The sequence below is a fragment of the Chiloscyllium plagiosum genome, unplaced genomic scaffold, assembly GCF_037043375.1.
Source record: "Chiloscyllium plagiosum isolate Xiang-an unplaced genomic scaffold, Cpla_swu_hap1 HiC_scaffold_34, whole genome shotgun sequence".
Lineage (NCBI taxonomy): Eukaryota > Metazoa > Chordata > Chondrichthyes > Orectolobiformes > Hemiscylliidae > Chiloscyllium > Chiloscyllium plagiosum.
In genome coordinates, this window is record NW_028270172.1 from 20,330,097 (window position 1) to 20,346,380 (window position 16,284).

The 16,284-nt window shown below is 37.8% G+C and overlaps 1 protein-coding gene across 5 annotated transcripts in view; it reads left to right on the plus strand.

Moving 5' to 3' along the window:
- exoc2 (exocyst complex component 2) overlaps window positions 1-16,284 on the plus strand; it is a 321,249-nt gene that overhangs the window by 115,798 nt on the left and 189,167 nt on the right. For all 5 annotated transcript variants that reach the window (XM_043719385.2, XM_043719383.2, XM_087978539.1 and 2 more), the window contains 3 exons: window positions 2,669-2,749; window positions 5,050-5,195; window positions 5,285-5,366. In XM_043719385.2, coding sequence (XP_043575320.2) covers window positions 2,669-2,749; window positions 5,050-5,195; window positions 5,285-5,366 — 309 coding nt within the window. The remainder of the gene's footprint in view (window positions 1-2,668; window positions 2,750-5,049; window positions 5,196-5,284; window positions 5,367-16,284) is intronic.

Sequence of the window (16,284 nt, forward strand, 5' to 3'; positions counted from 1 at the left end):
AACTACTTCTAATGGACTAAATCAAATTCGAAATAGAACAAATCACTATGTATGTAATTAGGCAAACTGAAGGAAGATCAAAACTAGAAGTTGAGTGGAAATTTCTAAATTTTATGGCAACTGTTTTTGCACTTTTTTTTACAAAGAGAAAAGTGTATTTGTTAAAAGCTTAAAAGCATAGTTGGCGGTCTTTGCCTTCCCATTGATGATGCAGACTGTCTGTTAAAGGTTGACAGTTATAAAGATTAGTGAGTATTTTGAGAATACTGTTAGTAGTGAGGGAGGGGAAAGGGCCTCAGGCTGCACTTAGAAACTTTATCATGTTAATTGTGGGCAAGCTGAATGGGTCAGAACAATTTATTTCACAATTGTCTGAAACAGCCCTCAATAACTCTTAGGAATTTTGTGGTTTAATTTTGTGATTTAATTTCTTTTTCAATGTTATAATATTATGAAGTGAAACAGGCTGCTCCTGCTGGTAGATTTAATTACTTGATGCCGACTGTGACACGGGCCACATTCTACAAATAACCTGGAATAAAATTTTGTGTTAAGAATGTTTAATAAAAGCTTTACTTGAAGGTTCCTAATGTAATCATTAGATATTACTTCATTTCCTCAATATGGCTGATCTAGAAACTTAAAAGAAAAAGTAGGGCAGGAAAAGCATTTTAAATCTTCGTGCAAAACCAGAGTATAAAACAGAGTTTGCAGACTGAAATTCTTTTGTTGAATATACAGTATTTGCATATGATTTAGTTCATACTCACATTTGTTATTTAAATGGAGGGAGACCAAGATAACAATTTCATACCAAACTTGGGAAATTATCATGTTTTTTGTAAGAATTTAATATGTAATTTTCAATATTTAACATTATTTGACATTTCACTGGTAACATCATTTGTTTATATTACATTTTGTTTTTTTTAAAATAGAAACCCTTGATGAAAGAAATTCCTTTTCTTGGAGGATGTCAGGATAGGGTTAATTTACTATCAGTAAATTTCAGCAAAAATATTTATGTGCGATTGATTAGTTTCTCATTGTTTATAAATCATTCTCTCTAATCCTGTTTAAAGTGAAATATGGATGAGAAACTTTCTAACCCATGTAATTGTTTTCTTTAAGAAGATAGTTTGTTTTCAATATATTTGAAAAAAAATTCCACCCATTGGCTTGTCATCTTAGCAGATGGGGATAATGAGGGATAAATACTACAGGTACAATAGATGCAATCACTATTCAGTAGTTCAACTGAGGGAGAGAGAAATCAAATTTTGGGACAATGAACAGCGTGTAGAAGTTGGAAAAAATGTCATTCAGATAAAATTAAATTTAAATTCAGAAACAACCAATAAATAAAATTATTGCTGGTCAATGCACTTCTTGAACTTCAGATAGTAAACTTCATGGAAACTTTCTGGATTTGCCCCATTAGCTTCTTAAGTAGGCTGTTGGGATACTGAGCACCCAAATGATATTGCAGTTAAAGTGTATAGTACATAATTTCTGACTCTTGCTTTGTTAAATAATAAGACATACATGATTATGATAAGTTGCTTTCTGCAGCTAAAGGTATTTTTCGCTTCAGCTGGCGAAAAAGTCTCAAATCTTATAGGTATGACCACCCAGATGGTTACTGCTTCAACAGTTTTGCTGCTGCAGTAGTCATATCTGAAATGTACTTATTTCAATTCACGTTTGAAGGACTAGATTGTTAGTTACTTTGTTGGACCAATCAGGTTAGGGTTACCGTTAACCCACGTAGAAATCAATGGTTGCTAATGAGAAGTATTTGTTTATTAATTAGTGTATATATATTTGAAGATCAAGAAGAATAATTGTTTTGCATTATTGTTCTATAAAGTGCAGCCCAAGTAGTGCATATTTGATGGTCTCTAATAACATCAGCTGTGGTCAAGATTTGGACCTCTGAGAAACATTAAAAAAAAATCATAACGTTTGATACTGCTTGATCTAACCTATTTCTGGTGAATGTTTTGCTTAAAACATGCTTGAAAACAAACTGACTTGAATGGGATAGAGTTTCTGATTTGTAATGGTAGGAGTAACACCAGCCATCTACAAAATCTTGACACTTCCATGTGTGTAAATTTCCCAGGACTTGTTAAACCAATGAGCACTGTTGGGGATTGCAAAACACACTACTTGATTGAGTAATCACAGTGCCAAAAGATTAAAAATCTATTAATTTTCAATAAGTGATCGTAATTTTCATTTTGTTATTTTTTTTAATATGTTTTTGAAATTCAGCTGAGAGAGTTGTTATAAGTTGTTATTTGTTTGTTCTTTCTATTTATCAGTCGTTTAGTTAAATGTTGAAAATTATAATGTATTTTAGATTTGTTTGTAATATATTTTTGCTAAGAAAGTCCAAAAAATTTATCAGACAGAATATTCCTGTAATTAAAGAAGGCTAAATGTTAGATCGGTTATTGTACAGTTTTTTTTTAGAATTATGTACCATTGGTTTTATTAGTTATCTAGAGGAAATTGTAAGTTATTTTTGTATTAAGTCCAGAAACCAAAAGTGGTGAAGTAATGTTAAAGTGGTTGTGGAAAAAAGTCATGTTTAAATTTGTACATTTTTTTATACCTTGAAGTAAACGATTGCCCATTGAGCTAACTGTAAATTTTATTCCAGCAATTCATCAAAAATTGGAAGTGGATGGGACGGAAAAAGTGGAAGGATCTATGACGCAGAGACTGGAGAATGTACTCAATAGTAAGTTGTACTCTCCCAACGTATACCTATATGTATGGAAATGGTTATTCATTTTCACTGGATCTTTGATTAAGTGGCTTGTAATTGGGCCTGTAATTCTAACCTATAATTTTCATACTTAGAAATATATTCAAGTGTTGATATGGTAATGAACACTAATTATGTTGATGTAGACATCCAACTTAGAAAGCTGTGCAGTGACTTGTTGTACTAATATTGTATTTCCACACCTAATGAGACATGCTGCTTCACATTTGTATAGATGAACATTCTCTAGGAATGTAAAAATATAAAGAGGTTAAAACTGACATTTTATTGTATCGAAGAATTCAATTCAATTGCTGTCTTAAAATGTTGGGGTTAGGAGGCATGATGATGGGTGCAAATCTATTTTACACAACAAATGTATATTTTCCACCAATATGCAAATGAATAATTAATTTCCTGAAACTGTCCAGCGGCAAAAGGTAAAAGCCTCTGATATAGCTAAACTTGTTTCTTAGTCACCTGAGCTCCTGAAAGTGAAGCATTACATCTCTGTTAAGACAGTGATCTCATAAGGAATTAGAAATTTTTATTTCTATAACTAAAGCACAGTTGAAATTAATGCAATCCAACTGACCTTATTTTGAAAGCATTAAATATTTTACTTAATAATCAGTTTAATAGTCAAACTGAGACAGCAAAATCATATTTTTATGGCCATCATTTATTGGTTATGCATTGTGTCCTAAAAGTGAAGCACAAAGTAGTCTCTTACTAGTAATTGTAAAGCATACATCGTCAGTAGCTTTCTCCACCTTACATCATTGTTGTGAGAGTATTTTATTTCTTATTCAGTATCATCTAGATTAAGGTGAAGGAAATCTGAAATGAAAATGTAGCAAAGTTTTATGAAGGGATCAGTCATTGGTTTTCTATTTTATCACTGAAATATGAGTACTGTATTTGACAGATCTCCTTAACATTCTTAAATGTTGCTGGAAGGGAAATGAATCATGATAATGTACAGCAAATAAACAAGTACTTTTTCTTTAACTTAAGTAAATAAACTTGAATAAGTGAGCTGGTTTCTTTAAAGTGGATAACATTACATTTGATACAAAATGAGAAACTTAACTTTGCAGAGAAGTTCCTTTTTTTTAATAGAGAAGTAACATTCGCTGAAATGCTTATCCTGATGCATAAAAGTCTCATACTCAATGTACACATTGGAACTAAATGTGAAAGTGGGTATTTAGCAGACTACATTTAATTTCTGTGGGCCACCCAAGGAGCTGCCTGCAGAAAATGGCGTGCAAGCCACCCAGTGTGATCGATGTGCTTTTTAAAAAAATCATTGCTTAAAGTATAGTCACCAGACCAAATAATGCAAACTTTTTTTTTGAAAATTTAAACAACAATTTTATTTTAGTCTTTTTTTTAATTTTTTGCCAAATTTTTTTTTAGTTAAAGACTCACAGGGAAGCAAAGTACACATTTATTAAATGGTGAAAGTTCCTCCACTAGACTGTTGAAGAATATTTAAAGTATTTTGGAAGTGCATACATGAACAATGACCAAACTATTTTATGCTTTTTAAACTGAATTTCAGGTTGTTTCATATTTGAAGAGGAATATGAGCCTGTGCATATATGAAAATGCTTACCACTCTGCTAGTATATAGTGGGAAAGAAAAATCAACTGTTTAAAAATGATGAAAATAATAATTAAAGCACATTGAGCAAGAGCCCTTAAAATTAAAAACTTCCGTCATATAGGAAGAAACACATGTCCCAGCATGTATTGATAAGTGCGAGTGTTAATGGTGTTTTTTTTCGATTGGCTTCTTATTATCTGAATTTACCTATTTACGGGTATTGCATTGTTTCTCCCTATATTTTAACTATTTCGTGTAAGACTACTATAATTTCATTTACACTGAACATGTAGCATAATTGGTGAAGTGCTTCCACTTCACAATGCTGAACTCCATAGGTGGGCTTTTAAAGTTAAAGCCTTAGTAACTTTGAAGTGAAGCAGAGTGAGGCTTCCTTGTCAGGGAGGCTCATTTCAACCTATTGTCAGATGGGCTGTAATTCCAGAGTTAAACTACATTTAAGTTGCAAATGTAGCTATGTTCTGCATGAGGCAGGTGCCTAATGATCTAGATTTTATTGAATTAGCAACATAATAACAATTTAAAAATATATTTGCTGTGAAACTGATTTTTTTTTTGACAAATCAAACTGCTGTGAGTTGTCCCTTTGATAGTGGTAAATTAGATTGCAGTAACAGCTTTGTGTTTTATTTCTTTCCAGGAGCAAGTAACACAGCTGATACACTATTCCAAGAAGTTTTGGGGCGGAAAGACAAAGCCGATTCTACAAGAAATGCCCTAAATGTTCTTCAGCGTTTTAAATTTCTCTTTAATCTTCCTCTTAATATTGAAAGGAATATTCAAAAGGCACGTAATTATTAGCACTTCTTAAGAATACATTAAGGGTATTTCCTGTTTTCTAGAATCCTGTATGATGTTTTGCTTTGCCTTTTTAGGGTGATTATGATGTAGTTATAAATGACTATGAAAAGGCTAAGTCACTATTTGGAAAAACAGAGGTTCGCGTGTTCCAAAAAGGTAAGACAGACAGGAATTCTTGTATTTTTAAAAAACACTATTCTGTTTTGCAATGGACATGTTAAAAAATATAGTAACAGTTTGGACTGTAATGTAACTTTATACTGTTCACACATACATTTGAAAACTTGGAAAGTCCACATTAAACAGTGCTGTTGGCAAAATTTCAATTTCAGAAAGAAGTTCTCTTGTCCAATCAAAATAATGCAATGGCGTTATTACAAATTTAGAACCAATGATAATGTAACAGACATAAGATGAGAATCTGTGTATTGCAATCATCTGAATTCTTGTATGGCACCTGTTAATATATGATTTGATAAATACACCATGTTATCTGTTTACAAGAGTATTTAGTTTAATCAGTCATATTGGTTAGATTTGAGTTCCAAAAGGGGTGATGGGATAGCCCTGCAAACCCTGCACTAACTACATTGATAATGAACCTTAACTGCAGCATTGTTTATCGTGTCAACATTGCTGTGAAGCTGTTTACCTGAAACAAGCCTTTTGAAAATCACTGTAGAAGTGGTCATTCTACACCACGGAACTCTGAAGCAAATCATTCATTTCAGTCTTGGAGGACCCAATCCTCTGGATATCCTAAAATCACCATCTGAGCTCCTGAATGCTTCCACATTATGAAGCCATGGTGCATGGATCAGATTTTAAAATTTATTGCAAAATTCAAATCTACAAAAATGGGCAGATAGGAAATACCAGTTAATACCTTCAATCCTTCAAGCCCATTAAGTCTTTTGCTCATACACTATGCCCATATCCAACACCCATGCTTCTGCCTATCAGCAGCATGTAACTTTGAGGCAAAGGTGGGTAAGAAAAACCACAACCGTAGAATATTCCCAGTCCTTGAATGATATTGGCATCGGCAAGAAGCTTAGGAGAATCATGCAGGATCTGCATTAAGGAGCTTCCTGTCATTGAGAGCAAAATAAGCCATTCTCCAATGAAGTGTTGAATGGAGAGATGGGATTCATGCTAATGAGCAGTGGGGGAGGTTATATGCATGCATTAGCATGAATTATTATCCTCATCATTATGTCATCTTACCTCATTGGTATGCAGTTTGCCATTTCCCCCATTCATGCATTGAAAATCAACAGTGACAATTCCTGACCTCTCAAGGAAAAACAGGAAAGCTTGTGAGTGATGCACTGCTCCAACTTGGATGTCTCGAAGTGGAGTAAGGACAAAAAGGTAACTAGGGAGAGAATAGGGCCCCTCAAAGATCAGCAAGGCGGCCTTTGTGTGGAGCCACAGAAAATGGGGGAGATACTAAATGAATATTTTGCATCAGTATTTACTGTGGAAAAGGATATGGAAGATATAGACTGTAGGGAAATAGATGGTGACATCTTGCAAAATGTCCAGATTACAGAGGAGGAAGTGCTGGATGCCTTGAGACGGTTAAAGGTGGATACATCCCCAGGACCTGATCAGGTGTACCCGAGAACTCTGTGGGAAGCTAGAGAAGTGATTGCTGGGCCTCTTGCTGAGATATTTATGTCATCGATAGTCACAGATGAGGTGCCGGAAGACTGGAGGTTTGCAAAAGTGGTGCCACTGTTTAAGAAGGGCGGTAAAGACAAGCCAGGGAACTGTAGTCCGGTGAGCCTGGTCTCGGTGGTGGGCAAGTTGTTGGAGGGAATCTTGACGGGCAGGATGTACATGTATTTGGAAAGGCAAGGACTGATTCGGGATAGTCAGCATGGTTTTGTGCATGGGAAATCGTGTCTCACAAACTTGAGTTTTTTGATGAAGTAACAAAGAAGATTGATGAGGGCAGAGCAGTAGATGTGATCTATATGGACTTCAGTAAGGCGTTCGACAAGGTACCCCATGGGAGACTGATTAGCATGGTTAAATCTCATGGAATACAGGGAGAACTAGCCAATTGGATACAGAACTGGCTCAAAGGTAGAAGACAGAGGGTGGTGGTGGAGGGTTGTTTTTCAGACTGCAGGCCTGTGAGCAGTGGAGTGCCACAAGGATCGGTGCTGGGCCCTCTGCCTTTTGTCATTTACATAAATGATTTGGATGTGAGCATAAGAGGTACAGTTAGTAAGTTTGCAGATGACACCAAAATTGGAGGTGTAATGGACAGCGAAGAGGGTTACCTCAGATTACAACAGGATCTTGACCAGATGGGCCAATGGGCTAAGAAGTGGCAGATGGAGTTTAATTCAGATAAATGTGAGGTGCTGCATTTTGGGAAAGCAAATCTTAGCAGGACTTATACACTTAATGGTAAGGTCCTAGGGAGTGCTGCTGAACAAAGAGACCTTGGAGTGCAGGTTCATAGCTCCTTGAAAGTGGGGTCGCAGGTAGATAGGATAGTGAAGTCGGCGTTTGGTATGCTTTCCTTTATTGGTCAGAATATTGAGTACAGGAGTTGGGAGGTCATGTTGCGACTGTACAGGACATTGGTTAGGCCACTGTTGGAATATTGCATGCAATTCTGGTCTCCTTCCTATCGGAAAGATGTTGTGAAACTTGAAAGGGTTCAGAAAAGATTTACAAGGATGTTGCCAGGGTTGGAGGATCTGAATTACAGGGAGAGGCTGAACAAGTTGGGTCTGTTTTCGCTGGAGCGTCGGAGGCTGAGGGGTGACCTTAGAGGTTTACAAAATTATGAGGGGCATAGATAGGATAAATAGCCAAGGTCTTTTCCCTGGGGTCGGGGAGTCCAGAACTAGACGGCATAGGTTTAGGGTGAGAGGGGAAAGATATCAAAGAGACCTAAGGGGCAAGTTTTTCACGCAGAGGGTGGTACGTGTATGGAATGAGCTGCCAGAGGATGTGGTGGAGGCTGGTACAATTGCAACATTTAAGAGGCATTTGGATGGGTTTGTGAATAGGAAGGGTTTGGACGGATATGGGCCGGGTGCTAGCAGGTGGGACTAGATTGGGTTGGGATATTTGGTTGGCATGGACGGGTTGGACCGAAGGGTCTGTTTCCATGCTGTACATCTCTATGACTCTACCAGTGTGACCAGTTTGTTCATTTTCAAATGTTACTCACTTTCAGTGCTTTTTCTGTCTGAAATGAAAATCAAGAGTGGTAATCTGGTGACTTCAGCTAGCCGGTTAGTCATTCAGACCTCCATCAGTCACCGGTGTCTCAGTACATGTCCATGGGTAGTAACTGCATGCAACCTCCTGTCACCACAAATAAGGTGCCCTGGGAATGCATATGGAAAAGATTATAACCTGTTGACCCTGCATAGGTAATAAGATACATTTGGAAAGAGAATGTGAGAAAGCTCACTAGGGCCTGCAGAGAGAAACGTCCAGGAAACTACACAAATTGGCATGTATCTGATTTTTGGTAAGATTCAACCCAGTGAGAGAAAAATGAGTTCACAAAATTGTTGTCCTTCACTTTTTCCTATCTGAAGGATGACATCTACTCAAGGTTACATGCTTCTGTTTTGGGCTTTCATGCAACTGAACAAGCTTTTTAACACACTCTGAAATATCTGCACTCTACTTCCTTTGTTTTATTGCCACAAGGTAGATTCTCTGCTGTCCTGGACTGCCATAGCTTTTATGACCTAACTACTCATCTTTTTTTCATATATTGACTTTCACCTCAACAAAAATTCATCCAAATCATTCTTGGGCATATGCACAAAATCCCCACTGACTGCAAGCATTGATGTAGCATTGCAAAGAGTGATGTCTGTCTGTGATAATGAGAAACCTACTGATGTCTAATTTAGTTCTGTTTTGCTCCTACATATTCATTTCCTCAGGTTCTTTGTGGTTTATAAAATTCAAATTGTCTGCTCACTCAGGTGTTCCTATGTTCTTCTACTTTAAATGGATATCTTAAGCGACCTCCAAGTTTATACTTTACTCGAGTGAAATGTCCTGGCTTTCTAGGTCTTTTTCAGGGGCTTTTAATGTAGGTTTATTCTGTTGATTCGTGTGAATCATTTGAAGCATGTGAGATTCTGCACGGTCAGATGCCAGGACTAAAAATAGACCGAGATGTCTTTGTTGCTCAACAGATTTAGAATGCAAAAACATGCATCATATGATCTGGACAGAAAAGAATATGACCTGTTGACCCGACTCCATAATTCGATAATGTCATAGCTGATTTTTGGTTTCAGTTACCCGTTAGCACCTGTACCCTCGATTCCTTGAAACATCAACATCTGTCTCAGCCTTAAATACTTTCATTGATCAAGCATCCACAACCTTCAGTTTTAGCAAATTCCAAAGATTTGCAATCCTCTGTATGAAGACATTTCTGCTGCCGAGTCCGAAATGATCAGCCCTTATCCTGAAACTGTACCCCTCGTTCTAGAATCCTCAACTAGGAGAAACAGCATCTTAGTATTACCCTATTACAGCCCTTCATAAGTCTTGAATGTTTCAATGATATCACCTCTCATTCTTCTAAACAGCAGAGAATTTGGTTTTCATTTAGTCAGCTCATCGTAGGACAACTTTCTCAAAGACCAATCTGAGGAGCCTTCGTTGTACTGTCTGCAAGGCAATTATATTTTTCCTTACAATGTGCACTTTTAGTTTCATATTATTTCAGATGTGGTCTCAACTAGGCTACGTACAATTATAGAAAGGTTTCTTTATTCCAGGACTCCAATTCATTTGCATTTGCAACTTGAATCTCATTTGCTTTCCTAGTTGCTTGCTGCACCTGCATACTAACATTTTGTATTCACCCAAGTCCCTCTGAACATCGACATTTAGAAGTTTCATTCCTATTTTAAAATACACCTGCTTTTCTAATACTATAGCCAAAGCACACAACCTTGTACTTCCTCACATGGTACTCCATCTACCACCTTGTTGCTCTCTTAACCTGTTCTCATTTCTTTGCAGTAAATTTTTGTATTCTCTTTGCAATGTGCATTTTCATCTACTTTTATATCTTCAGTAAATTTGGATACATTAATCTGTCTCTTCATTAAAGAGAAATGCTTAGGTTCCAACACTGATCTTTGAGGCACTCCAGTGTGAAAATGATCTATTTATCCTCACTCGTTGCTTTCTGCTCATAGTAATATATCACCCCTAACTCCATGATCCCTAATTTTGTATGTTAAACTTGTGTGTGACACTGGATGGAATGCCTTTTAGACCTCTAAGTATACTGTATCTGCTGGTCCCCTTTACCTATTCTACTAGTTATCTCTCTTCAAATTTGTTAAACCAGATTTCCCTTTTGGAAAACCATTTGACACTATGCTTTGAGTAAATTGTTAAATCTTCTTTAGTAATAGTTTCTAGCACAATCCTAGTAACCGCAAGGTAACTGATCTGAAATTCAATTTCTTTCTCCTTCTTTGCTTGAATGGCAGTTTTTGATTAAGACAAAAATATGTTGCAACTATTCTAGAATTTAGCAGATTTTGAATGCCCAGTACATCTATTATCTCTGCAGCAATCTTTTCAGAATATTGGCCATCATGTCCTGGAGGCTTGGCTTTCAGATTTCAGACTCTTGAATTTGTCCAGTACTTTTTCTTCCTCTGTTAGTGATTACCTTATTTTTCTTGCTCTTATTTGCCTCAAGGTAATGTTCTATTAGAAGCACTGAAGCTAGGAGCAGGGATAGGCCATTAAGCCCTTTGAGCCTGTTCTCCTAAATGATATGATCTTGGCTGATCCTCTATCTGAATGCCATATTCCTGCATTCTCCCCAGACCCCTTGATGCCTTTAAAGTCTGAAAGTTCATCTGACTCCTTCCTGAATTAATTCCATGACTTGGTCTCTGCGGATTTCTGTGGTCGATAATTCCACAGGTTCACGACTTTTACAGAAAACATTTTTTCTAAATGTCTACCCTGTATCCTGAGACACTGTCCCCTGTTTCTAGTGGCCCCAACCAAGGAAAGCATCCTCCCTACATCCAATCTGTCCAGCCCAGTTAGAATATTGTACTTTTAAATCCGATCCCCTCTCATCCTTCTAAACTCAACTGAATAACACAATCTAGCAGTTCTGATATTATTCCTAGGGTTTCTGAATATTTGACTTGGATAATTTTAATTAGCTCATCCGGTTAGTTAGATATTTCTTCTAATGTAATACTTCTGAAAATAATGCAAACCTATAAATTAGGAGCATGAATAGGTCATTCAGCCCCTCCGGTCAGTTCTGCCATTCGGGTTGATGATCTAATTACTCCCCATTCTTGCCTGCCTTTGATAATATTTCACTCCTTTGCTGAACAAGCATCTATCTACCTCTGCTGCAGAAATATTACAGAACTTTCTTCCACCACTTTTTGAGAAGGAGTGTACCAAAGAGTTGTCATCCTGTTTGAGGAAGAAAGTTCTCCTCATCCGTATCTTCAGTGGTGACCCCTTATTTATAAACCGTGATCCCCGGTATGAGATTTCCACAAGAGAGAAAACGTTCTTTCCACATCCACTCTATGAAGTTCCTGATGTTTTGCGTTTCATACACTTATTCACTCATTCCCTCTGCATCTCAGAGCTCTGTAATCTTTTATTTAGATAATGGCCTTTTTTATTTTTTTCTGCAAAAATGGATATTATCATATTTTCCCACATCCAACTCCCCTTTGCCAGATCTTCCTCCCATTTACCTAAACCATCCCTTTTGTAACTTCCTTATGTTCTCTATCTTTATCTATTTACTATCTTTGATCCCTTCACCCAAGTTATTTATAGGGGAGGTGTTGGCCAAATGATATTATCACAGGGTTATTATTCCAGAGACCAGGTAACATTCTGGGATTTAGATTCAAAACCTTCTATGGCAGGTGGTGGAATTTGAATTCAATAGAAGTCTGGAATTAAGAGTCTATATAAACAGTAAAAAGTTGAGATCCAATGCTGATTCTTACTGATGATTACTTGTTATGTCAACCACAAAATTATGTATGTCTAACTATTCTCTGTTTCTTAAAATACACCAAAGAACTTTGGATACTGTAAATCTGACACCAGAAACAATATGGCTGGAGAAACTTAGCAAGTCTAGAGCTAACTTTTTGAATCCAGCGATCCTTTAAAATAGTCCTGAAGAAGGGTCGCTGGACTTGAAACGTGAAGTTTGCTTTCTCTGCACAGATGCTGCCATTCTCTGCTTCTTGTCAGCTAGCTAACCTTCTGTACATGTGAATATGTTACCCATATGCCACGAGGATTTAATTTTTGTGACAATTAGCAAATGCCTTCTGAAAACCCAAATATAGTAAATCTATTAATTTCATCCACAGCACGTTACTTCCTCAAAGGGCCCCAAAAATGTTACTTCCTCAAAGAACTCTTGTAAACTCCAATAAATATCCATGACAATGTCAGTAAGTGTATCCACTGCATTGTCATTGTGGAGTTGAAATCCATCTTCACATTGAGAATACACTCCATGTTGTGTGGTGCTATCACTATACTAAATGGAATATATGATGTTGAAGAGCCGATGTTGGACTGGGGTGGACTAGATGGTGAACAGAGCTAGCAACTCTAGAGTGGCATTCATAATTGGCTTTGGACAAGCAGCGACAGAATTGTACTCCAATCTGCAACATCAAGATGGAGCATGATCCCAGTCTATCAAGCCAAATGATCAACTCTGGTTTCATGAAAAGTGCAGGAGGCCATGCCAGGAGAAATGTCAACCTGGTGAAGCTAAAGAGCACGACTGTTTTATATGCTAAATAGCATAAGCAGCAAATGATTAATAGAGCTAAGGAATTCCAGTACCAACAGATTAGATCTAATTCTGTTGTCCCGTCACGTTCATTTGTGAATAGTGGTGGGCAGTTAAAGGACTCCCCGTGAGAGGAGGCTCTACAAGCATCTCCATCCTTAATGATGGGGAGCCTAGCACATCATTGCAATAGATAAGGCTGAAGCATTTGTAACAATCTTCAGTCAGAAGTGTTTGGCCTTAGATGGTGATGCTGGTTACTGCAAAGCCTATGGCCCCTGACAGCATACTAACAATGGTACCAAAAACACGATCTCTAGAACTTATCATGACCCTAACCAAGCTGTTCTAGTACATTCCCAGGGCAATGGAAAATTTCATGTATGTCTTATGTACAAAAACCAGGATAAATCCAACTTGGCTTATTATAATCCCATCAGTTTATTGTAGATTGTCAGTAAATTGATGGAGAGTATCATCAATAGAGTTATCAAGTGGCATTTGCTTCCCAAGGACCTCCTCACTGCTCAGTTTGGATTCTGCCAGAGTCATTCAGTTCCTTACCACATTATAACTTTCTTCAAACATGGACAAAAGACCTGAATTGCAGAGGTGAGAATGACTGAACTTGACATCAAGGCCACATTTCACGGAGTGTTGCAACAGGATTTCTAGCAAAACTGGAGTCATTGGGAATCAGGGAAAACTCTATGCTTGTTAGAGTCATACCTGGCACAAAGGTTAATGGTTCTACTTGTTGGATGACACACATCTCAGTTCCAGGCTATTACTGCAGGAGTTGCTCTGGGTGGGCCCAACCATCTTCAACTCATTCATCGTCAACATTCCCTCTATCATAAGATTGGATGTAGGCATGTACAATCATGGGCGAACAATGTTCAGCACTTTTTGCAACAACTTGGGGGTGTTTCGAAGCAATCTGTGTCCAAATGCAGCAAGGTTTGGACAATATCCTTGTTTGGGCTGACAAGTTGCAAGTGAGTTTGCCAGCAATGACCATCTCCAACAAGAGAGAATCCTATCGTGAGTAATTCCCTTCCTGACTCCCCAAAGCATGGAGCTTAGCAAGGCCTTTGACAAGGTACTGCATTGTAGGTTGTTGAGGAAGGCTAAATCTCACGGGATCCAGGGAGATCTAGACAAATGGATACGAAACTGGCCTGTAGGTAGAAGAGAGAGGGTGGGGGTAGAGGGTTATTTTTCAGAATGGAGGCCTGTGACCAGTGGTGTGCCACAGGGATTGGTGCTGGGTCCACTGCTGTTCATCATTTAATTAAATTATTTTGATGAGAATTGAGGAGGTATGGATAGTAAGTGTGCAGATTTCACCAAGACTGCTGGCATAGTGGACAGTGAAAAAGGTTATCTGGGAATGCAGTGAGATCTTGATCAACTGGGCAAGTGGGCTCTGGAGTGGCAGATGAATTTAGATAACTTAGATATATGCAAGATGTTGCAATGAGGAACATAGAACATTACAGTGTTGTGCAGGACTTTCGGCCGTCAATGTTGCACCTACCTATGGAACCAATCTGAAGCCTATCTAACCTATGTTATTCCATTTGCATCAATATGTTTAGCAAATGACCATTTAAACTCCCTTAAATGTGGCGAGTCTATTACTGTTGTAGGCAGATGTAGATGATGTCTAATGCATTGACCATATTGACTACTTGTTTTAAAAAAAACTCAAATTCGTGAGCCATGATTTCCCATGCACAAAGCCATGCTGACTACGCCAAACGAGTCCTTGCCTCTCCAAATGCTTTTGTAGATCCTGTCTCTCAGAATCTCCTTTAACAACTTACCTACCACAAATATTAGGTGAAGATTGATGCAACATAGCTGTTCAATTCATCTGCCATCTACTTGTTTTCCTTTTAATTCTTCAGACATGCGTTCTATAGGACTGACATTTATGGTAGCACTTTTTTGTTTTTAAATATGTGTAGTAACTACTGTCTGCTGTTTTTTTTAAATTTTAACTAACTTCCTTACGTACAACATTTTACCTCCTTATTAATCTTCTTTGCTTTTTTTAAAATATTCTGTACAATCTTTTGTCCTGTCAACAATCTTTATACAATTATGTGCTTTTCCTTCATGTTTTACACTACTTTTAATTTTTTTAGCTAACCATAGAATGTAGCGTTTCTTTCTCTGAAGAAGTCTGCCAAAATTTGTAGAAATCATGGCTGTTGTTAATGAAACTTTGACAATAGATCCGCTAGAAACATTAAAAATCCTGACTGTGACCAGGATACCTTGGTTAATGTGTAGAAAGAAGTCCACAGATCATTTTGGTTTTGTATAAAAAGATTAAGGATTGTTGTGGTTCTGTTCGCCGAGCTGGGAATTTGTGTTGCAGATGTTTCGTCCTCTGTCTAGGTGACATCCTCAGTGCTTGGGAGCCTCCTCTGAAGCGCTTCTGTGATGTTTCCTCCGGCATTTATAATAGAACATTAGGTTCTATTATAATAGCCTAGCAGGAAAACTGGTTGGTGCCGCTCCGGAGGGTTTAAATTAGCGTTCAGGGGGTTGGGAACCGGAGCAGCAGCTCAGTAACTGTAGAGACTGGGGAAAAGCTTGAGACTAAGGCAAATGTAGCCAAGTGGAAGAGCAGTCAGTGAGTTTGCTGAGTTCAGCGGAACTGGAGGCTTAGACTATATTTGCTTCAATGCAAGAAATGTAACAGGTAAGACGGATAAACTTAGAACCTAGATTAATGCATGCAGTTATGATGTTGCTCTCACTTTTACAAGGTTGAAAGAGGGACACGATTGGCAGCTGAATGTTCCGGGATGTCGATGTTTTAGATGAGAAAGTGGAGAAACCTAAAGAGGTGGGGGAGTTGCATTATTGGTCAGGGAACATATCATAACTGTGTTGAGGGAGGATACCCTGAAGGGATCTTGCAGCGAGGCATTATAGTTAGAGCTTAGGAATATAAAGGGTGCAATCACAATGCTGGGATTATATTATAGACCTCCCAACTGCCAGTGGGAGATAGAAGAAGAGGTATGAGGTCAAATTCTGGAAAGATATGAAAATAACAGGGCTATTGCAGTGGTGATTTTAACTTCCCCCTTATTGACTAGGGCTCCCTTAGTGCTGGGGATTTGGATGGGGACCTATTTGTTAGGTATGACCATGAGATGTTTTTGAAACAGTATGCGGATAGTCCAACAAAGGATGGGGTCCTGGTATTGGGAAATGAGC